Source organism: Procambarus clarkii, chromosome 1, assembly GCF_040958095.1.
Source record: "Procambarus clarkii isolate CNS0578487 chromosome 1, FALCON_Pclarkii_2.0, whole genome shotgun sequence".
Taxonomy (NCBI): Eukaryota; Metazoa; Arthropoda; class Malacostraca; order Decapoda; family Cambaridae; genus Procambarus; species Procambarus clarkii.
In genome coordinates, this window is record NC_091150.1 from 48,521,022 (window position 1) to 48,544,527 (window position 23,506).

A 23,506-nucleotide genomic window follows, 5' to 3' on the forward strand; every position below is an offset into this window, starting at 1 on the left:
CATTAGTTCAAAGATATTTTGCCAACTGAGAAGTGTCTCGGTAGCTACAGAGTTTTTGTAAAGTTAACTATTAATGCAGTAAAATTCTGTATGTTGTAGGAAATGTTAACCCTTGGACGGCGCAGCTATTAGGATTTCGCTGCGTGTGAGGAATGGGAGTAAGGTTGTGAAATTATGTATAGGCAGAATTTGAAAACATTGCTACTGCTTTTGATTGTAGAAACACCTAGAAGCTTCAGAATTTCATTGAGTCCATACTATAAAGCAAGTAAAGTAGGACATGCCAAGATAAAGATGTGGTTGTGAATTATTACTTTAGTGTTGTAATATTTGTAAATACACATTTTGGGTAAAGTTTAAATATTTTTTAACCATTATATATGTGAAATATATGGCATGTGTCAACTTTATTACCAGTTGTAAAGAAAAAAAATCAATGCAGTTTGATAAAAGTTATCATGACTGGATCAAAGTTTATGTTGGAAAAAGATGTAATATATAATGTTCTTGAGAAAGATGTAATATATATAATATAATTTTCTTGACAATATACCATTGGATTACTTCTCTGCTTTAACCCTTAAATTATGGTTATATTCCAGCCAAACTAAAACAATCATAACAAAAAAAATGTACATCTGTAGTGTAAGAAAAATACAGTGCAACCTCAATCATTGTAACCACAATACAATACTGTATAGTTGTAACCTCAACACCATACTGTAGAGTTGTAACCTCAACACAATACTGTATAGTTGTAACCTCAACACCATACTGTATAGTTGTAACCTCAACACCATACTGTATAGTTGTAACCTCAACACAATACTGTATAGTTGTAACCTCAACACAATACTGTATAGTTGTAACCTCAACACAATACTGTATAGTTGTAACCTCAACACAATACTGTATAGTTGTAACCTCAACACAATACTGTATAGTTGTAACCTCAACACAATACTGTATAGTTGTAACCTCAACACAATACTGTATAGTTGTGACCTCAACACAATACTGTACAGTTGTAATCTCAACACAATACTGTACAGTTGTAACCTCAACACAATACTGTATAGTTGTAACCTCAACACAATACTGTACAGTTGTAACCTCAACACAATACTGTATAGTTGTCTGATTATCCCGCACATTTGATGGTGCTACATAGCCTTCCTGGCTTCGTGCCTTCTTTGAGAATTACTTATTTATTATAGAAACCCCCTGTGTGGTTGGAAGCATTCTATGTCTGCCATCGAACGGGTCAGACACCCAAAAAGGTAAGCGCTCCAAAACAAACCCCTATTCTGGTTAAGAAATTAGCCGAAACTAGTGGACAGAACTCCCCAAATTAAAACGAGCATAACGTCACCTCCGTCACCGCGCCGCTACCAGCGCAGCTTCTCCCTCCCCCGGAGGGGAAAGGGGGAGCCCCAGACCCCAGCACCGGCTATCCACACTTAGTTCTGAGGCTAGATGTCAAACACGTGAAAAAATACCAACCGGAAGGAGGGAGGATTGCCGGGAAGCCTCCGGGTCTCACCCAGAAAATGGCATTTCATTACATTCAACGCTGGTTTTCTGGGGGGAGCCCCTACTGCTCCCCGGAGCAACTTATCCAAAGACAAAAACAAGAGGGACTTGCCCGGGAGGCGGTTGGCACTCGCTCCTCAACTTGAAGTCGAGACAACTGGTTGCAACCGCCGACCCAACGCGACACGAGCCTGACTAAGCCCAGGAACATTGACAAGGTAGCGAGCGGCCAGGACCCTGTTCGACCTCCAAAAAACCCGCGCCCAAATGTCAGCCCAAGGCATGTTACCGAAGACGGCAGCCAGCGGAGCAAACTTACGAACGTTGAGGGCACGGGGATAGACTGCAGGCTGGCTGGACCGAATAACCCTGCGGACAACCTGAGAGACCAGAACCCTGGAACAAGGAAGAAGGGAAACCGGGTCAACATAAAGTGCATCTCCGGCCACGGAGGCCATGGTACGCAGGTGCGGAGGCAGAGAGTGCGACAGGGCACAACGCATTATGCAACCCCCAGTTGAATCAACCAAGCATCAACAACCCAAGGACCCCTCCGGAAAGCAGCAGTCTCATTCTTCGCCAGAAAAGGAGGAGACAGCTGCAAACGAACAAACCTAACACCAGGACCGAAAGAGCAGAAATCCCTGCGCCGGAGGAGAGCATTAAGCTCCCCGACCCGACCCCCAGAGGCCAATGCCAGCAAGAAAAGAGTCTTTGGGAAACAATCCTGAACCGAAGGGGCCACCACAAACGGAGGGGAAGAGAGAAAAGAGAGCACCCTATCCAAGGACCAGAACGGCTCAGGCAGTGCATGAGCAGGCTGGAGGTGAAACAACATTCAAGAAGGTTTGTGGAAAGGTTCAGAAGTAACATTAATGCCGAATGCAAGCTGCAGCAGCTCCGCCAACGCCGCACGATACGTGGTGACAGTATTTGGCATAAGATGACTGTCCTGGAACAATCACGAAAGGAAGGACAAAACACCCGAACAGAGACCGAAGTAAAGCGACGAAGGGACAAGAAATACCGGAAGGACCGCCAGGAAACTTTATACTGCTGCCGAGACGAAGTACGCAGGTGAGACACCATCAATAAAGCCACCTGCTCACCATACAACTGGTGATAGACTCGAGTCAGAAAGACCAAATGCGAAGACTTATCTGTTGAAAGAGGCGGAGCCGCGGGAAAACCCTCTGGTTCGGACACCGTGCAAGTAGCACCTGAAACCAAGGGGATGCGCCAAGTCAACCCCTCCCCAGCCCCGGGAACCTCCACAGCAGGACCTGGGGCCAAGCCATTCCCCAAAACTTCGGCCTCAAAAGAAGATGCCGGAGCAGCTGGAAAAGCAGAAAGGAAGGGGGCCCACTGATCAGACCCAGACTCTTCGGCAGGAGAAACCGGTTCGAATGCCTCCGTCGCCACCCCGGAAGGGGCATCCCCCGAGATCGCCAATCTCCAAACCAACTAAACCCTGCCCCGACTTCGAAACCCTCAGACGTTTCGGAGTCGGAAGTAAGGGGGCAACCAGAACGAACCACAGCAGGGGAAGAACGAGGGGGCGTGGACTAAACCAAAGTCGAAGTGACTAACACCCCCAAGTCCGGGTCCCTATAACCAAAACGGGGCAGCCTCGGGACTTCCGAGTCAGAAACCAACCTAGGGCGCTTCAACAACCTAAAACGGGCATGCAACGCCTGAGCTGCCTGCACCCGAATAGTTTCATCAGTGGACTGGGTGTACTGAGTTACAAACAAGCAACAAACCTCGCAGAACTCTGGGTCAAAGATGTCACCGACCCAGCAGGCAGCATGACAGAGGCATAAACGGTGAAAGTAACGCGGAGATAAGAGAACCGAGCAACCCTCAAACTCGTACAAGGCGAGAGGGGATCCAGGGGTCGCTTCCATCGGACTCAAGCGCCCCCGCGGGGTTTTCCAGGTCCCTTAGACAGAACTCATGTAAAGGGAAGCCCAGGCAGGGTACTGCTAACCGGCGCCAAGTAGGCATCCATCAGTCTCAGAAGACTATGGTGTTGCACTCTGATTGTCGGTCTGGAGTGACCTCTCCAGGACGTCAAGCCAGGGTAGGTTGATATGGAAGAGAAGCTGTTACCAAGGCAGCAGGTCCCCTCCCCCCCATCCTTCTCTACGGCGCCGAAAGTCTCCAATAGAAAAGCAAACGCCAATACGATTAGTTCCAGCGCCGTCGCAGGAACTGTAAGTTCCGGGGTTGGCCCCGAAGTTGATGAAAAAGGGCACAGGGACCTCCAAACAAGGAGACCGCTGTGGACGTGGCCGGAGAAGAACTACCCCATCAAGGGCAAGAACGACCCCAGCCTCCTGAAGCAGAGCCTGGGCAGCATGAACCCCAGGAGGTGGAACGTCCCGGTCCCACACCTATGGGTTCCAGACAGAGATCGTCACAGCCCTCTTTCACCCGAGGCCGGCCTCCTTCAAGACCAAGCAGAAGGAAGATTGATAATTATTAAATACAAAATTATTATTATAATAAATGTTGGAATTATTATAATAATAATTATATAATGACGCCCAAATTACCAACAAATCTGCTAAAGCTGCCCCCGCCCCCGGGACGTGTACACTCACGGGGGCCTAGCGGGGGACCACCAAGATACAAGCGGATGATACCAACCGAGGGTTGGTATTGATATCAAGGGGCAGACCCCCACCAGGCAAGAAAACAAAAACAAAAGGAAAACCCTGCAAGAGGACAACGTACTCAGGCGGAATAGACATACAGCCGGCCGCTATGGGAGATGATAACTAGCTGCACAGTATCCTGCGCCCCAACCAGTGATAAATACTACCCCCTACCCCAGAGACAAATAGGGGTGAAGGAAACACCCCAACCGACTCCAAGGGCAACCAATTACCGAGCAGCAAAAGACCTTGCGGAGGTAGCCCCCCGTGGTGACTTGTGGAAGATGGCCCCAAGCCCCAAGGGCAGTACTTACAGGGCACCTAGGGAAGGTGACCCTAGACGCATGCAGCCCGAGTACTTGTGAAATTACTCCTGGCTCGCGCATCACCGAGGACGGCACTATACCACAAGCCACAGGACTGGAAATCTGGAGCCAGAGTCTAACAATAACCTTGCCAGCCTCATATCAGCCACACAACTGGGGTGTGGATAGCCAGCACGAGGGTCTGGGGCTTTCCCCTTTCCCCTCCCGGGGATGGGGGGGAGTTTCGCAGACGGTGGCGCGGCAAGTGGTGACGGCATGCTCGTTTGCTCGTTTTAATTTAAGGAGTTCTGTCCACTAGTTCGACTTTCAGTAGCAATTCCTTAACCAGAATAGGGGTTTGTTTTGGGGCGCTTACCTTTCTGGGTGCCTGACCCGGTCGATGGCAGACATAGAATGCTTCCAACCACATCGGGGGTTTCAATATGCCATTGCTCTTCGTGCCTATCAGAGGGGACCAGGTCCTGGCTCGTGGTCCCCGGTAGGCTTAAGAACTCCATTTGATTGACTGATGTCAGGGGTCTAATACATTCATATCAGTCCGGATAGCTCTGGAAAGCCGAAGGAGCTCCCCCCAGAAATGACAATTTATTTTCAACCCTGAAAACACTAATACGTGTTAGTGGCTTTACAAGAATGTAAACACATCAATGCTATGTACTCTCATAAACTCAATGTACCTTCTTGTATATATATAAATAAATAAATTGATGTTTTTACATTCTTGTAAAGCCTTCCAATATCTCAAATCTGCCTTTGATTTTGCAAGCCGTCATGCTATCTTAAGTGAGCTTGCGAGAATGACTATTGGCTTCTTTGTTGGATCAGAGGTTACTTATCTAACAGGAAGTCATTTGTGTTTTCTAAGGGCATAGGAGTGTAACAAGAGACTTCGAAATAGGTACCCCACAGGGAGGTGTCCTCAGTCCTATATTATTTAATATCTTAATAAACACGCTGTTAAACTCTGTACCGAGCACACCCAACGTGCACATCATTAGCTATGATTTATGATATAATGATACACACCACTAGGTATGCTAACACGCAGAGTACTCTTAACTCTGTATTAGACTCATGTCAGGACTTAGGTTTAGTCATCTCAGCAGAGAAAACAAAGATACTAAATCGGCGCCCACCCAGGCAGGGAGGAGCTGTTCGCAAGATGCAACTGTCTGATAGCTCCCAGCTGTCTGATAGCTCCCAGCTGTCTGATAGCTCCAAAGTGCCACTGTATGGTCCTGTAATATTCAGACTTTGTCGTCAGTATAAAGAGAGGCTCCGAGCTCTCAAGCTGTTCCAGGTTATCACTTAGGCTATGGTGCCAATGTCAGAATTGTCAAAATGATGTACCTTGTATACATCAGATCTTTAGTGGAGTATGCTGCACCTCTGCTTGCTTTGACGCCTGAAAGAAAGTTTGGAGGGATTGAAAAATTGCAGAACGAAGCCTTGAGGATAATCTTTGGGTGCCCTCGTACCACAAAGATACTTAACATGAGAAAGGAACTTTTTTAATATTCCGAGCGTTGTTGATCGTGTTACTGAAATTAACTGTCAAATTGTTATACAAATACTTAGGCTAGCTCATACTTACTCTTGCACAGAAGCCCTCCAGAATTTCTTTATTGAAGGTCAACATTGTTCCAAATGGATAACCAAAACTGGAACTGAACTCAGAATGTATCAGATTTATCATTTGTATCAAGAGAAACAACAACGACATTTTCCTGCACCGTGGGAGATTACACCCTTTCCAATTTAAATCCCTCCCTTTCCACCCAAGAAGCAAATTAGAGATCAGCCAAAGCTTTGTCTTGAGGCAAAGCTCAACGCCTTAAGCCATACTGATGCTCTGTCCACAAAGCATTCTCTCTCTCAAATCGTGTACACTGATGGTTCCCTACACAGCACCACGGGTGCAGCTAGAAGTGCAGTTGTCCTGATATTGGGTGATGGGTTATATTTTGAGTGGGGAGTCCATATAAACAACTGGGCCTCTACCCTTCAGACAGAACTATTTGCCTTACTTCTTGCATTGAAAGGTGTACAAGTCTCCAAACTTGATACATTAATTGTAAGTGACTCATTATCATCCTTAATTGCTCTCAACTCTTTAAGACATAACTGTAACATGCTCGTGTCAGAAGCTAGACACAAATACAAAAAAAATATTAATGTTTGTAACAGAGTCCATTTCATGTGGACTCCATCTCATGTTGACCTCCGAATGCATGATAGAGCTAATGAGCTAGCCAAAGAATCTGCCTTTAAAGAAGAAATTGAGCATAACCTTGGAGTGTCAATAAGCAGTCTGAGAGCAATAGTACACTAAGAACGTCAACAAAATCTTGTAGATCTGAGGCAAAGTGAAATCAACACCAGTAATTCCATCTATCATCATACTATCATCTCTCGGTTACAAGTATCTCTGAGAATTCTCATTATCTGCTGATGTAGACCTGAACAAATGTAAACTGTGTCAACAAAATTATTCGCACACCCTCCATCACTATGTGATGGAGTACGAAAAGATACGTGAATTCAGAGGCAATTCTATAACAAATGTTCCAGAGATGTGTAAATATTTCATTCAAAATGATCTGCTGCCAGAAATCTTAGCCAATATCAGGGGGGGTTGGGGGTTGTTATGCAATGAAACTTGGTTATTTGAACCAACCTGATACTTGCTTACCGTCGAACAGAGACCCTCAACCACTCCCTGATAGAACACACAGCCGACCTCGGTAGCCCATTCCCATCCTATGCCTCATTTAACCTCCCCATGCCCTCATTTTCATGAGCTGGATCTTCATTAAACAGCCATGCTATCTCCACATCTGTCTCTTCTTTCAGTGGAGTCGACACTGTCACATCTACTCCAGTGTCTTCCTCGTCGACCACCTCTGCCCACGTCACTACACAGGCAGGGTACTCAATGACTTGGCTGTCCTCCGACTCATCACCTAGGATGCTAGCCAGGTCCACTCTGTCAGGTGTTCCATCAGTACCGTTTCACTTATGGCACTCTTCCGGCACAGCTTCCACTATGAGCTCCGGCAACACCTTCTATCCGCACAAGTCATTACGAAGGATCACTTGTATCCCTGGTCGGTGTTTTCTATGAATCTTTTTAAGGGTATCTATTATGTTAAGTATGTCACCTATGCACATATTTAATAAGTCAATATTGACTTATTAAATTTGCGAGAACGGGTTGCCCTGGAACAGGTATGTCGGGGCATACTCCCAATATTACTTCCGCCAATAAATAATTAAATTTCAGCCTGACAGCACAAACGGGCATGTCACCTTCAGACAATAACCCATGCACCTTTATCGTCCGACTGCCAGCTAAAAGCTCTGAGGGTGACCCCTTCGATCATCCGCGATCAGGCTTCTCAGAATCAGGCTCTGATTCGCTCCCGTATTTCTTAGGATACTAACTTCCACTTCAGGTTGGCCTTCTATACTAACCCAACCTTTACTAATGAACGGGCTATACCTCTCGTTCGTCAAGTTCACTTTCTGGGTTTGTCCTTTGTTACACTCACACATGAGTTGCGGGGATCACACCGTATCAGAGTCACAACTCTCTTACCCTGTCTACTATTTTTCATGATGTGACCACGTCCGTTACATTTAGAGCATCTTACTTGGAGAAGTTTCTTCTATATCCCGCCAAGTGGCTTTGGCTCTGTCCACTCGCGTTGGAGGTTCTCCGCACAGGCACCCCACCTACACTCTGATGGGTCTGACTGGACTCCTGGCTTCTCGGTACATAATTAGTTTCTCTTTTAACCCTGGCCGGCAGACCCGGCATCTTTCCATTCCGGGGTTTGGGGCCACCATGCTTATTTACCTGCTCCCCAACACTTTTGCCACCCCATGCTCCACTAGGTCTGCCATATCACGTCTCACATCGCTCTTCACTCTGTTTTTCCTCAAGCTCCGATAAGCCTCCATAATCATTCTGCCCTCTCGACTGCGTCTTTTACATTTTTCACTCCTGCCTCTTGGATCTTAAATTTCGTTTCAGGGTGCATCATTTCTATAAATTTCTCCATAATCATCAACTGTTTCAAATCACCATAGGATTCTACACCAACAGCTTCTATCCACCTCTGGAATTGCCTTTCCAGGCCTCTCGCCATCTCAGCGAACGTGCTTGCAGGAGCTTCATCATCTCTCTGAAATGCTTTCTCTAAGTTTCAGGTCTCATCAGGAAAGAACGCAATACGCTGTTCTTCACGGTCAAGTAATCTTGGCACTCCTCCAAAGACAACTGGGTATACGCCTCTCTGGCAGTGCCAGTCAACTATAACTGTATCAATTGAGCCTACGGATTGCTGGGTCATGGGGGTTTATATTAGTGTATACTGGCAGCAGGTTTTCATTTATACACGTTTCACTGAATATGACTGAATATTCTGTATTGATTATTTTCTTGTTTAGGGCTTCTATCCCTCTGACTAGTGCTCTTGCATCTTAGTTTAACTGGAAGAGGAGTTCTCCAAAAGTCATCTTCGTGTGAGCTGAAGAAAAATAAATAAATAACTGTAGAATGTATTACACTTATTATAAAATTACACAACGTTTCGAACCTACATGGTTCATTCTCAAGTGATAAGAAATTACAAATCATGTTGGATTTATATCAATATGGGGTCAGGTGAAAACAAGTAAACCAATACAAATGGGTCAAGAATAAGGCATAAAGAGAGGAAAAAGTAAGGCATAAAGTTGGCAGCCCTAAACGGTGGACAGTTAAAGATCCCTCGTCCGAAAGATGACTACATAAACCTTACAACTCACGATCTTACTCAGGGCCAACAAGACCTCCTAAATCTTGGTCTAAATTGTAAATTTTTATCAAAACCAAAAAAGCATCAAAAACGTCTCGAAATCGAAATGCTTCTGGATGACATCCATAAAATAGAAGACAACAAAAAAGTCATCACCACTGACACACTTCAGGCTGAACTACTAACAGAGGCAGAAAAAAAAGAGGTACATACTCATAACAAATCTTAACCCCACGACTCAAAGAAGCAGCAAAACAACTAAAAAACCTGAAAGGTGTAACAATTAGAAAAGCCGACAAGACAGCAGCATACGTGTTGATCCCTACTTAAGAATTCATGAATAAAATTAGCGATATCCTCAGTAATGCCACTAAATTTCAACGAATCACGAGGAACCCTGTGGAAGACCTTAAACGCAAGGTGAACAAAACTATTACTGCAATCAATGCAAAGAGAGATAATGTTCATTTCACCAAACTTCAAGACGACTTTGGCTAAGGATATGCCTATGGCAATGTAAAGATACATAAACCCGGAAACCCACTACGCCCAATAATCAGCCAAATACTAACTCCCATCTGGCAAAAAGACTTAACGAACTCCTAATTCCATACACTCCAAGCAAGTATAGTCTACAATCATCAGCAGATTTCCTAAAAATAATCAAAACCAAACAGCCCGATGGAATTATTGCTTCACTGGACGTCGAATCCCTATTTACCAACGTCCCGGTCGACACCACCATAGAAATGATACTAGACAGAGTATACAGAGACGAGAGCACCCCTAAATTAGACATACCCGAGCCACACTTGAAGAGCCCTTTCGAGGCATTTACAAAAGAAGCCCCCTTCATCAGTCCGCAAGGGGACATGTATCTACAGATATACAGAGTAGCAATGGGCTTCCCCTTAGGTGTGTTATTCACTAATTTTTGTATGGGGACCATTGTGGACAGTCTTCAGTAGTAGACAAAAACCAATGGTATGCTGCCGTTATGTAGATGACATATTCGTCATAGTAAAAGACCCAGATGAACTAACCGACCTAAAAAGCCATCTAGAGAGAATCATTGCTTCGGTTTACCCATGAAAATAGTGAAAATAATAGTCTGTCATTCCTGGATGTACTTATAACAAAAACAGGGACCTCTCTAAGCACCAGTGTATATACTAAACCTACAAATTTAGGATTATGCCTACACGGTAGGAGTGAGTGCCCTCAAAGACACAAAGCCAGTGTTCTCAACGCTTATATTCGTCGAGCGCTTACCCACTGCTCTGAATGGAACAGTGAATATCTCTCTCTCTCTCTCTCTCTCTCTCTCTCTCTCTCTCTCTCTCTCTCTCTCTCTCTCTCTCTCTCTCTCTCTCTCTCTCTCTCTCTCTCTCTCTCTCTCTCTCTCTCTCTCTCTCTCTCTCTCTCTCTCTCTCTCTCTCTCTCTCTCTCTCTATATATATATATATATATGAATATATATATATATATATATATATATATATATATATATATATATATATATATATCAGGCTTTCAGGCTTGTTCGCATATATATATATATATATATATATATATATATATATATATATATATATATATATATATATATATAATATAGAGTATTATCTGGTTCTGTTTTTTTCACTGTGAAGTCCGGCGGATGGCGTGTATCGCACTATGTTATAACTTTACTCGTTTATTGAATAATTTCATTTCCAACTCAGGTTATTGGGTTGGTCGCCACGGAAGGAAGGTCGTTAATCTGGAAACTTTGATCTGGGTGTGATAGCTTAACCCCGCGCTCTCTACCCTATTTTGGCAACCCAACAACTTGACATAAAATTTCCTGTGGCAAACCGTCATTTGCCTGTGTACGATAATCAGCATAAAACAAGTTAAAAATATTAAAGAAATTCTCAGATTTCTTAATATCAGCATAAATTCGAAAATCTCGATCTTCGTAATGAGAAGAGATCATTAGTGGAAGGAATTATAAGTCAAGTTGCTGGGGGAGATATGATTATCGACGAGAAATTGTGGTGTCCGCAAAACCCTCCAATATCCGCCTTAATTAATGGTTATTGATCGTACACTCGCTGCGTGCTGAGGAATGACAAGGGGGGAAAATTAGTTTGCGCGCCACTGCGCCCGGTCTGCTGGCGTCGGTGTTATTGTAGGTATAAATACGTGAATGTTTCTGATGATTGTTAGAAGCGGAGCACCTCTGCAGTGTCCCAGCCCGCTGCCTGGCCCGAATATCGTACGTGAGGTGGGTTTTTGTTGCACCTCGACACTTCAAGCACATACACTAACTTTCCCCCATCCCTCACCCTCACCCCTCTCCCTCCCACAGTCACCATCACCCCTCTCCCTCCCACAGTCACTCTCACCCTCGTTGTTGTTTTAGATTCAGCTACTCGGAACAAAAAGTTCCAAGTAGCACGGGCTATGGTGAGCCCGTAGTGACCTCACCTAGCACAGATGTCTTACCCACATTACACACAGTTGCACCCCCCCCCCACACACACACAGTTTAGTTCATTTATTATGCACCCCATACCCATCTTGCGGGCGGTATAGGAAAGGGTTACAGAGGCACATAATGGGCTCAGGGACTGAACCCCACAATTCATTTAGCTAAGCAAGTTACAATCTTGATGAGCTAGTTACAAAATTCAATATAAGTCGTCACGTCAACAATGGGTTCGAGATCGACCACAAGTACAGTTTCTAAATTTTACAACTGACATATGTGGAGAGCTAGTGTCACAATTGATATGTTTGTCCTGCACACCGCCCCCCATCCAGTGGGCAGCGGTGGATAGGTTACAATCACTTAGTTACTACCTACAGTTAGCAAACTGAGGATATTTGGCTAAAATTTCTGGTAGCAGATCATTTTGAATGAAATATTTACACATTGTTGGAACATTGGTTATATAATTGTCTCTGAATTCACGTATCTTTTGCACTCCATCACATAGTGACGGAGGGTGTGCGAATAATTTTGTTGACACAGTTTACATTTGGTCAGGTCTACATCAGCAGATAATGAGAATTCCCAGAGATACTTGTAACCGAGTCTAAGCCGAGCAGTAGTAACATTTAGAAGTCTGCTGATTTTATTGGATGAACCATAGATGTGTGGCTGCTCTTGCATGATAGTATGATGATAGATGGAATTACTAGTGTCGATTTCACTTTGCCTCAGATCTACAAGATCTTGTTGAAGTTCTCGGTGTACTGCTGCTCTCAGATTGCTCATTGACAATCCAAGGATCCAAGGTTACACTCAACGTCTCCTTTAAAGCCCCGCCCCTCCCCACACACACACACACACTCAGACCAATCCTGAAGTATGCGGCTCCAGCATGGAGTCCATATCTAGTCAAGCATAAGACTAAACTGGAAAAGATCCAAAGGTTTGCCACCAGACTAGTACCCGAACTGAGGGGTATGAGCTACGAGGCGAAACTACGGGAATTAGACCTCACGTCATTGGGAGACAGAAGAGTTAGAGGGGACATGATCACCACATACAAGATTCTCAGAGAGATTGATAGGGTAGATAAAGACAGACTATTTACCACAAGGGGCACACGCACTAGGGGGCACAGGTGGAAATTGAGTGCCAAATGAGCCATAGAGACGTTAGAAAGAATTTTTTCAGTGTCAGAGTAGTAGACAAATGGAATGCACTAAGAAGTGATGTGGTGGAGGCTGACTTCATGCACAGCTTCAAGTGTAGATATGATAGAGCCCAGAAGGCTCAGGAACCTGTACATTAGTTGATTGACAGTTGAGAGGCGGGACCAACGAGCCAGAGCTCAACCCCCGCAAGCACAACTAGATAAGTACAACTAGGTAAGTACACACACACAGGGGCCTCGCGGCTGAGTGGACAACGGTCTGGGGTCGTAGTCCTAAGGGCCCGGGTTCGATCCCCAGCGGAAATGGAAACAAATGGGCAGAGATTCTTCCACCCTGATGCATCTGTTCACGTAGCAGTAAATATGTACCTGGGAGTTAGACAGCTGACACGGGCTGCTTCCTGGGGATGTGTGTGTGTGTGTGTGCATGTATTAGAGAGAAATATATGTAGTAGATACAATAGAGGTAAAATAGTTTGGTTAGAAAGGCGGGGGTCCAAGAGCTAATAGTTCGATTCTACAAATACAAATAGTATATACATAAACTCTCTCTCTTTTCCCATACATGTAATAGAACCCATAAATATAACACCAAAAATAAATATATCTTTTGATATTCCCAGAATCAGACTATAATCAAACACGCCGTGTTTGATTATAGTATGTTTGTTTGTTATTGGGCGATGTAAGGACCCAATATATGGAACTCGTTTCGAAATAAAAAAGAATTGTCTACACTACACTACACTACACTTTGTTGGAAAAGTGATCAATGAAGATTCTTATTTCATTTTCATGGTATCCGACCTTGTGCTGGTAACTCACAGAGTATATTGTGCTGCCCGTTCACCGAGGTATACAGTATTGCTCAGTATCTGGTGCTACCCCCACACCCAGTATACTGTATGGCTCAGTATATTGCGCTACCCACTCACCCAGTATACTGTATTGCTCAGTATATTGCGCTACCCACTCACCCAGTATATTGTATGGCTCAGTATATTGCGCTACCCACTCACCCAGTATACTGTATTGCTCAGTATATTGTGCTACCCCATATATACTCAGTATATCAGTATATTGCGCTACCCCCACACCCAGTGTATCACAATATAGAAATGCAACTTGTTCAGCCTAAGTTTCTTGATCTATTAATGTTGTAGTAGTTATGGGAATTCAGATTGCTACACTGGACCAATCATTAAGGACCTGCGGGGGAGACTGTGCGTGTTAGTGGCTTTGGCTGAGTGGACCACGTACTCACCAGCCTGTGTCCTGTCACCAACCATTGTACCTTCTGGTATATACATGAATATATCATAGTGTGTTGTTGCGGGTTTGTGTTGCTTGCTTTATAGTGTGTGTGTTGCTTGCTTTGTAGTGTGTGTTGCTTGCTTTGTAGTGTGTGTTGCTTGCTTTGTAGTGTGTGTTGCTTGCTTTATAATGTGTGTTGCTTGCTTTGTAGTGTGTGTTGCTTGCTTTGTAGTGTGTGTTGCTTGTTTTACAGTGTGTGTTGCTTGTTTTACAGTGTGTGTTGCTTGTTTTACAGTGTGTGTTGCTTGCTTTATATTGTGTGTGTTGCTTGCTTTAAAGTGTGTGTTGCTTGTTTTACACTGTGTGTTGCTTGCTTTATAGTGTGTGTTGCTTGCTTTGTAGTGTGTGTTGCTTGCTGTATAGTGTGTGTTGCTTGCTGTATAGTGTGTGTTGCTTGCTGTATAGTGTGTGTTGCTTGCTGTATAGTGTGTGTTGCTTGCTGTATAGTGTGTTGCTTGCTGTATAGTGTGTGTTGCTTGCTTTGTAGTGTGTGTTGCTTGCGTTATAGTGTGTGTTGCTTGCTGTATAGTGTGTGTTGCTTGTGTTATAGTGTGTGTTGCTTGTTTTACAGTGTGTGTTGCTTGCTTTATATTGTGTGTGTTGCTTGCTGTATAGTGTGTGTTGCTTGTGTTATAGTGTGTTGTTTGTTTTACAGTGTGTGTTGCTTGCTTTATATTGTGTGTGTTGCTTGCTTTATAGTGTGTGTTGTTTGTTTTACAGTGTGTGTTGCTTGCTTTATAGTGTGTGTTGCTTGTTTTACACTGTGTGTTGCTTGCTTTATAGTGTGTTGCTTGTGTTATAGTGTGTGTTGCTTGTGTTATAGTGTGTGTTGCTTGCTGTATAGTGTGTGTTGCTTGCTGTATAGTGTGTGTTGCTTGTGTTACTCTGTGTGTTGCTTGCTGTATAGTGTGTGTTGCTTGTGTTATAGTGTGTGTTGCTTGTGTTATAGTGTGTGTTGCTTGTGTTATAGTGTGTGTTGCTTGTTTTACAGTGTGTTGCTTGCTTTATAGTGTGTGTGTTGCTTGCTTTATAGTGTGTGTGTTGCTTGCGTTATAGTGTGTTGCTTGCTTTATAGTGTGTGTGTTGCTTGCGTTATAGTGTGTTGCTTGCTTTATAGTGTGTGCATGCGTTACAGTTGCTAGAAGTGTCTAATACTTGCGTCAGTGTATTGTGAAACATGTGTTGCTTGCGTGAAATGATATTGTGTGTTGCTGGCCTTACAAGCATTGCAAAATTAATAATTTTGCGTCACAGTGTTGCTAGCGTGACCTGTGTTGTGAAGTGTGTTGTAAACACCACTGGGAGCTCGCTTTCCCCTGAAGTTAGACATGATAAACTACAGAAGTTTATTAGTTTCTATAAATCTTACGCAAATATTCTTTACTGACCTCCACGTGTATGGTGTCTACACAATACCAGGGTTTAAACCTAATAAAATACTTTGATAAATATGACCGCGAGAATGTATATTATTATATTTGCATGATCAGAAAACAATTAATGATAATTTGTTTCTAAAATACTACAGTAATATATATGTTTTTTTTTTTTCAGTGGCGGTTAACCCTGCGATTGGTTTATTTGTTTGTAAGGCAAGTGGTCGGGAAGGGCCTCAATGATGGGCTTTGGACTGTGGAATGTTGATTATGTTTTATGGGTTGTATGATTTGTTTTTTGTTGGTTTGGATAGTTGTTGGTTAGGCTGCCTTCCCCCGTGGGGTGGCGGTTATAGGCCTTCCCCCGTGGGGTGGCGGTTATAGGCCTTCCCCCGTGGGTTTTTTTTTTTTATTATTATTATTTTCTACCACAGACGTGGCCACACATTTACAATGCTAACCAGCATATATACATTTTCTTCTGTCCTCCATGGACAGGGTTAGAGAAATGTTAAACATAGAGTTCAAGGGTTTATTGAACACTCAACCACAGAAGGTGATTCGGTGCTTTTAAAATGCTAAGCTAACCTATATACGTAAATACATAGATACACAGATTTACGTATGCCCTACATAAAGTGTTTGATGTGTCTTTTACATAGTGTCATTAATGTACATTCACAAAGGTGAAATGTAATTCTGATCAGCTTCCATATATACTTTATACCCATACATATACATACACACACACACATATACATACATATATACACACACATGCATTCACATACATCTGTCTCATTTATTCTGACAGGGTGAGATAGCTGATAAAGAAACTAGTGTGCAATTAAGCACTTAATCACTGAAGGTGATGAAGGTGCTTTTACAAGCTCAGGTTATATAGTTATATCATATATATACATTGAATAAATGATATATTACATGGTCAATCTTGGATACAAGTCCAATATATCATCAAGTGTTCCAGTACGTGGGGTGACGGTTATTGGTCTTTCCCTGTGGAGGGGGGGGGGGCGGTTATAGGCCTATGGGGGTGGGGGAGTAAAGAGGAGGGAGAGGCATAGGTGAAGGGAAGTATAGAAGTGGGAAATACAGTGAGAGGTATGAAAGCAGGCGGGCTGTCCGCCTTGCTGACACGATGTGTGGGTGTTGGCAGCTAAGCTAAGCTGGCTCCTTCTTGTCAGGGAGAGTTCTCCCTGAGAGTTCACCAAAAGTCATGTTGTTTTCAAGGTGAAGAAAAGAATTGAATAACTGAAGAATATATTACACTTATTATAAATTCTAAAATATAAATGAATTTATAATCAGTGTAATATATTCTTCAGTTATTCAATTCTTTTCTTCACCTTGAAAACAACATGACTTGTTGAACTCCTCTTCCAGCTGAACCCTGATGCAAGAGCATTAGTAAGAGGGATAGAAGCCCTAAATCAGAAAATAGTAAATAAGGAATATGCTGTCATATTCAATGAGACATGCATATTATATATATATATATATATATATATATATATATATATATATATATATATATATATATATATATATATATGTATTTTACATATAAAAAAAAATTGTATGCTTGGGAATGTTTTTTGTATTGGGGGAGGGATTTCTGGTCAGTATTTCATCTGGGAATTATGTACTGTAGGACGGGGTTTGCATCTAGTAAATCGAGGCTCTTGGGCCACCAGCTGTGGGACCGGGGCGTCTTATCTTGGAGTAATCTTTCTAACATTGGGTCCTCTAATATTTCGACGGTGTTCCACACCCTGATGGCTTGGTGCTGCAGTCTGATGTTTAGTGGCTGTATGTTCAGGAGTTCATGGAGTTCCTGGATTGTCTGATCATATGGATGGACGGTGTTTTGCTGTTCTCCTTAGTGCCTTATTTTGCACGCTTGTAGTTTTTGCATGTTAATTTTCTTTAAGGTGTGTAGTGGTACTGGGGGATACTCTAGATGCGGCCGAACTAGAGCCTTATATAAGTGTAGCTGTATGTTTGTACTGAGGCTTCGGAATCTCCTCAGTTTCCCTAAGGTTGCTTTGGCTGTGTTTAGTCGGTCCTTTACGTGAATTTGTATCCCTGTTCTACTGATCATGAGTCCCATTATTCTGCCTACCTCCGCATATTGGATCGGATGGTTGTCAAGGGTAATGGAGTCTGGGTTTGTTTTTGCAATGTGTTTTATCTGGAACTTTTGTTTATTTGTGCTTATTTCCCATTGCTTCTCAAAGTTGTTTATGAGTTCAGTTGCCGCCTTGTAGCGGCTTTGGTAGTCCTAGTTGGCATATTATTTGAGGTGACATCGTTAACGTATGTGATGTATTCTCCATGTTGGGGTTGGGGCAGGTCAGCTGTATATATGTGGAATAGAGTGGGGGAGAGGCAGCTTCCTTGTGGTACTCCACTTTTCAGTTCCATTACGCCACCCAAGTAGCTGCCGATATTAAGCCTAGTAGTTCTGTTGTCTATAAAGCTGTAGAGTAGCAGTAAATCTCTCAGGAAGTCCTAGTTCAGATCTCTTATATTTCAGGCCTGTGTGCCACACTTTGTCGAAGGCTTTCGAAACGTCTCTAAGCACTATATTACACTGATCTTTTTTCGACATTGCATTGGCTATATGCTCGTAGATCAGGGCTATAGCTGTATGGGCCCCTCTGCGGTTTCTAAACCCATGCTGCCTGGTGTTATACTTCTCTGCCTCTTCCATGTACTTCACAAGTCTCTGATTAATGATATTTTTTAATATTTTACCTGGTACTTCGAGGAGGGAAATTGGTCTGTAATTTTCAGTTTGGGTTGGGGGTTTACCTGACTTGGGGATTAATCTAATTGTGGCATGTTTTAAGTATGTGGGGAATAGTCCAGATGCAAGAGCTGCATTTACTATACATGTGTATTGATGGAATGCGATCACTGGTAGGTTGGCTAATACCATCTTATTTATCCTGCTGTTGCCCGGCGCCTTGTTCTTGTTCTGTTTCCCCCGCTCCACCCCGGTACCCCAACACACCCCTCCCCGGTACCCCAACACACCCCTCCCCGGTACCCCAACACACCCCTCCCCGGTACCCCAACACACCCCTCCCCGGTACCCACACACACCCCTCCCCGGTACCCCAACACACCCCTCCCCGGTACCCCAACACACCCCTCCCCGGTACCCACACACACCCCTCCCCGGTACCCCAAAACACCCCTCCCCGGTACCCCAACACACCCCTCCCCGGTACCCGAACACACCCCTCCCCGGTACCCCAACACACCCCTCCCCGGTACCCCAACACACCCCTCCCCGGTACCCCAACACACCCCTCCCCGGTACCCCAACACACCCCTCCCCCTGCCCCTCCCACGTACCCCAACACAACCCTCCCACGTACCACACACACGCTCTTCCCAGTATTCCACTCTCCACCCCTGCTAACCCGCGCCTCCTCCCCCCCCCCCCCCCCCCACAGCCTGCTCCTGCCTGTCTCTTGAATGGTCTGTCACTGTAATAGTCTTTGACATTAGCATTTAAAATGATAAAGTCGAACGAATTATAACAATAATTTATAATATGCTCGCGTACCGTTCTTTTGCGATATAGTCATTTAGATATCAACTAATCTTCTTATGCATGTTGACATGTAACTACTATGCTATGTATCCTCTGAATCCCAATGTACCTTCTTGTATATATAAATAAATAAATACTTAATCACCTCTGTAGCATACCACATTAGTTATCTCTAATGTGCCAGCCACTAATCACCGTAACCACTGATGACACTTGCATATTCATTAACCATTAATGCTATCAGTAATTACATTAATGACATTTGTAATTGCATTAATGACATTTGTAATTGCATTAATGGCATCTGAAATTACAAGAATGGCATCTGTAATTATATTAATACGAGTCAGGTTTCATATGTCACTTAGGAAAGCTAAAAGTAGCCGAGTTTCCCTTCAGGCTAGCCCTGGACGGTAAAGCGATGGTCTCGCTCCATGCAGGTCGGCGTTCAATCCCCGACCGTCCAAGTGGTTGAGCACCATTCCTTCTCCTCGTCCCATCCCAAATCCTTATCCTGATCTCTTTCCAGTGCTATATAGTCATAATGGCTTGGCTCATTCTCCTGATAGTTTCCCTCCTTTCTTTTCCCATCAGGCCAAACGAAGGATCAGCTTGCCAGGGGATTCCGCGACCGTCCGCCGGAGGGAGCGGTTGTCGCCACTGTGAACTTCAGTCTCAGTTTGCCCGTGGTTGAGCCAGGTCGTTACAGGCGACTGTTGCGAGGCCTTGTGGCCGTGCCGCCCGGTGCAATGGGGCTGCCCTTGTCTCCTGTTCAACGTTCTACTACGAATGTTTTGGAATTTACGGGGAAGCCGGATTACCCTGCAGTGTAGTTGGTGCTGGTTTACATCTTGCGTGTGGATGTAGCTGATGTGTGTAGTGTACAGCTGATCTCTGGTCACCGTGTGGTGATCAAGTTCGGTTTTGCGGCTACATTCCTGGATCTTGTGGACCATTATGATGGGTGTTTATTCCAGTTGCCTGGAGATCTTGGGTCCGTGACCGTTTCGGACTGGAGCTGCTCATCTATGTATGTGGCCGTTCACAGCGTGCCATTTGAGTTTCCAGTGGACCTGCTGCGGCGGTACTTCAGTAAATTTGGGCGTGGGATGCACGTCCAGATGAATGCCATGTCCTCTGGCAGGTTGCAGGGCGTCCCGAATGGGACCCATACTCTTATCATACACCATACGGCTCCAATTCCGTTATCCGTTCTGCACATGGGATTTTATGTCTGGATTATCTACGCTGGCCAGCCTCATACGTGCTTCCGGTATGGGTTGTTAGCGCACCAGGCTGCGGGCTGCCATGCTGGCAGTGTGAAGCATGTTAACGTCTTCTGGGAGGAGGATTTTTTCCCCCTCTGGAGGTCTCTGTATGTGCGCCTGCGTCTTTGGAGGATGTTGGGAGCGTGTTTTGGATGCTGGGGTGGTGTCTGCTGCCCCCCCCCCCCAAATTGGCGGTGGGAGCATGAGGAGGTGGTGCGTGTGGCCCCCTTCCCCGCCTCCGGCTGCTGTACCCGTGGTCCCGGGTGCTTGTCTTTTGTGGTGGTGTGCGGTAGTCCGCTGCCTGCATGGTGCTGGTGGATTGCGTAGGGAGTGGGTGCTGGTGAAGGTTCAAACAGTGCGGCCTATGGTCATGTGTGGTCCAGTGCCTCCAATGGTAGAGGCGGCTGCAGAGTTATGTTACCGGGTGATGCGTGACCATACGCGTCCTCCAGGCCGCGCGTGCATGGCCTCCGGTACCGCGCAGCCTCCAGCTGCGGTACCTCTGGGGAAGGCCGACAGTACCAACGATTTGTGCCCGGTTTCGAAGTGTTCAAGAAGGGCTCTCAGTATGTCTCCTCCTCGTGGTGACGCCTGGGTGGTAGTGGAGGGACCCGAGGAGTCGTCTTCAACAGACGATGGTGGTGGTGTGCCCGGGGCTCCTGTGGAGCCTGCTAGTGAGAAGGCCGTCGTGGTGGTGGGTGCCCCTGATGCGGGTACAGTAGCTGGTGTGTCGGCCTCTGTGACTGCCGGACTGTCCCACCACCATCGGCTGTGACCAGCATGAGATGTAACGCGCCAAGAGTCAGTACCAACTCTCACGCAAGACACTACAGTCTGGCTACACAGATGACAACCAATTCCACTCTTATTATTGCTCTATCTACTCTCACCCCGTGTTCCAGCTCTACCCTCTCGCGCTCCTTCGAGCTCTCTACCCCAGGCCTCGCTCTAGCTCTGTCTCTGGCCACCGTCAAGAGCTGCCTGCTAACTTACTCTGTCATCAACACGTAGCAGGCATCCCCGTCACAACCTATCATGACATGGCATTTCATATCCGACTGATGCAACCAAGATTGTATTAAATAAAGATCAAAAGCCACTATGCTCTTTGAATGTTGTCACACAAAATCGTATACGTTACAGGCTGATTTGCCCCTGGGAGACAGGTTCTATTTATACCTAACTAAATTTACTTAAATATGTCTAGCCTCTGAAACAATCTTAGAGATCCCCTGTCCATTATGTTACCCTGTAATTTATTTCAAATATCAACGGTTCCCGTTCCAGGCCATATTTCCCCAGGTCTTTTCTGAATGTAAACTTATCCAATTTTGACCCATTATTTCATGTTGTGTTTTGTGTTGATATTGGCTTAGTGTTGGGCTTAATGCCTATCAACCTCTGGAGGGTTATTAGTTATCGAGGCCACCACAAGTGCCTACTCGCCAACCAGCAAGTACACTTTACTTCTGGATATAATTCTGGATTCTGGATAGAGCTGATTAACTATCGTCTTGCTGTATAATTATTACCTTGTAAATGATCAATTATCGTTTTTCTGGAACTAGAAATGTTTGACTACTGGAGTTCTTTAAGACTGAAGGTTTGGCCGTAAGTGCCAACAGTGTGCTGGGAGCGCCAGGAGCCTCGCGGACGCTGCTAATGGAAGTTGTCAGAGCTCCAATTACGGGTAAATTGGATGAGCGTGGCGGCCAGTGTGGTTACCGATAATGAGACATGGTCCTGCATTTCTCCGGGGGGCTAACCGGCTGCATTTCGCCGTGTTGATGGGCGACCGCTGGAGGAGGTGAGAGAGGAGAGGGACTCCGTCGTCCGTGTACGGAGAAGCGAGGAACTACGAGGGAGTCTGTCTGAACTACGAGGGAGTCTGGAGAGTCTGTCTATATTGTTTGCTAATTTTAACTTGGGGGCTGTAAAACTGAATGAGGAGCAACATTTGCAACATCTTTTCTCAAGAGCGTTTGAATAGCCTAGTGTATTCTGTAGCAAAAGTATTTTAAATAAAAAATTCAGTATTCTTCTAATCTATTGCATATTACATCTGTTTAATAAAAAGACCCAAATTAGTTTATATTATTCTTTAAGTAACAAACAAAAGCCGAACAGAATGTCAGCTTATGATTTTTTGAGTTTAAATTGTGTTAATTGAAATATTACCCATGTACTACAGGCCTATATATAGATCATAAGAGTTTACAGGTTTGCTACTTTTAATATTATTGTCATTATTATTCAATTGCAATAAACTAATATTATAGTGAAAATATTAATGTGTTCAATAACCAGGATAATGTTTTAATGAAGCTTTCTGCTGAAGACGCTGCCCCCAGCTGCTCTGGGCCCCGCCTCAGCCCACACACACCAGCTGCCCTCCAGGACCCACCACCAGCCCACACACACACACACACACACACACCAGCTACCCCCAGGACCCACCACCAGCCCACACACACACACACACCAGCTACCCCCAGGACCCACCACCAGCCCACACACACACACACCAGCTACCCCCAGGACCCACCACCAGCCCACACACACACACACCAGCTACCCCCAGGACCCACCACCAGCCCACACACACACACACCAGCTACCCCCAGGACCCACCACCAGCCCACACACACACACACCAGCTACCCCCAGGACCCACCACCCAGCCCACACACACCAGCTACCCCCAGGACCCACCACCCAGCCCACACACACCAGCTGCCCCCAGGACCCACCACCAGCCCACACACACCAGCTGCCCCCAGGACCCACCACCAGCCCACACACACACCAGCTGCCCCCAGGACCCACCACCAGCCCACACACACACCAGCTGCCCCCAGGACCCACCACCAGCCCACACACACCAGCTGCCCCCAGGACTCACCACCAGCCCACACACACACACCAGCTGCCCCCAGGACCCACCACCCAGCCCACACACACACACCAGCTGCCCCCAGGACCCACCACCCA

The 23,506-nt window shown here is 45.2% G+C and overlaps 1 protein-coding gene across 1 annotated transcript in view; it reads left to right on the top strand.

The window, feature by feature from the left end:
* Window positions 1–2,858: 2,858 nt before the first annotated feature.
* The window catches only part of LOC123754477 (uncharacterized), a 42,523-nt gene continuing 21,875 nt past the window's right edge, over window positions 2,859–23,506 (top strand). Inside the window, exon 1 of the mRNA XM_069322295.1 lies at window positions 2,859–3,045. Coding sequence (XP_069178396.1) covers window positions 2,859–3,045 — 187 coding nt within the window. The remainder of the gene's footprint in view (window positions 3,046–23,506) is intronic.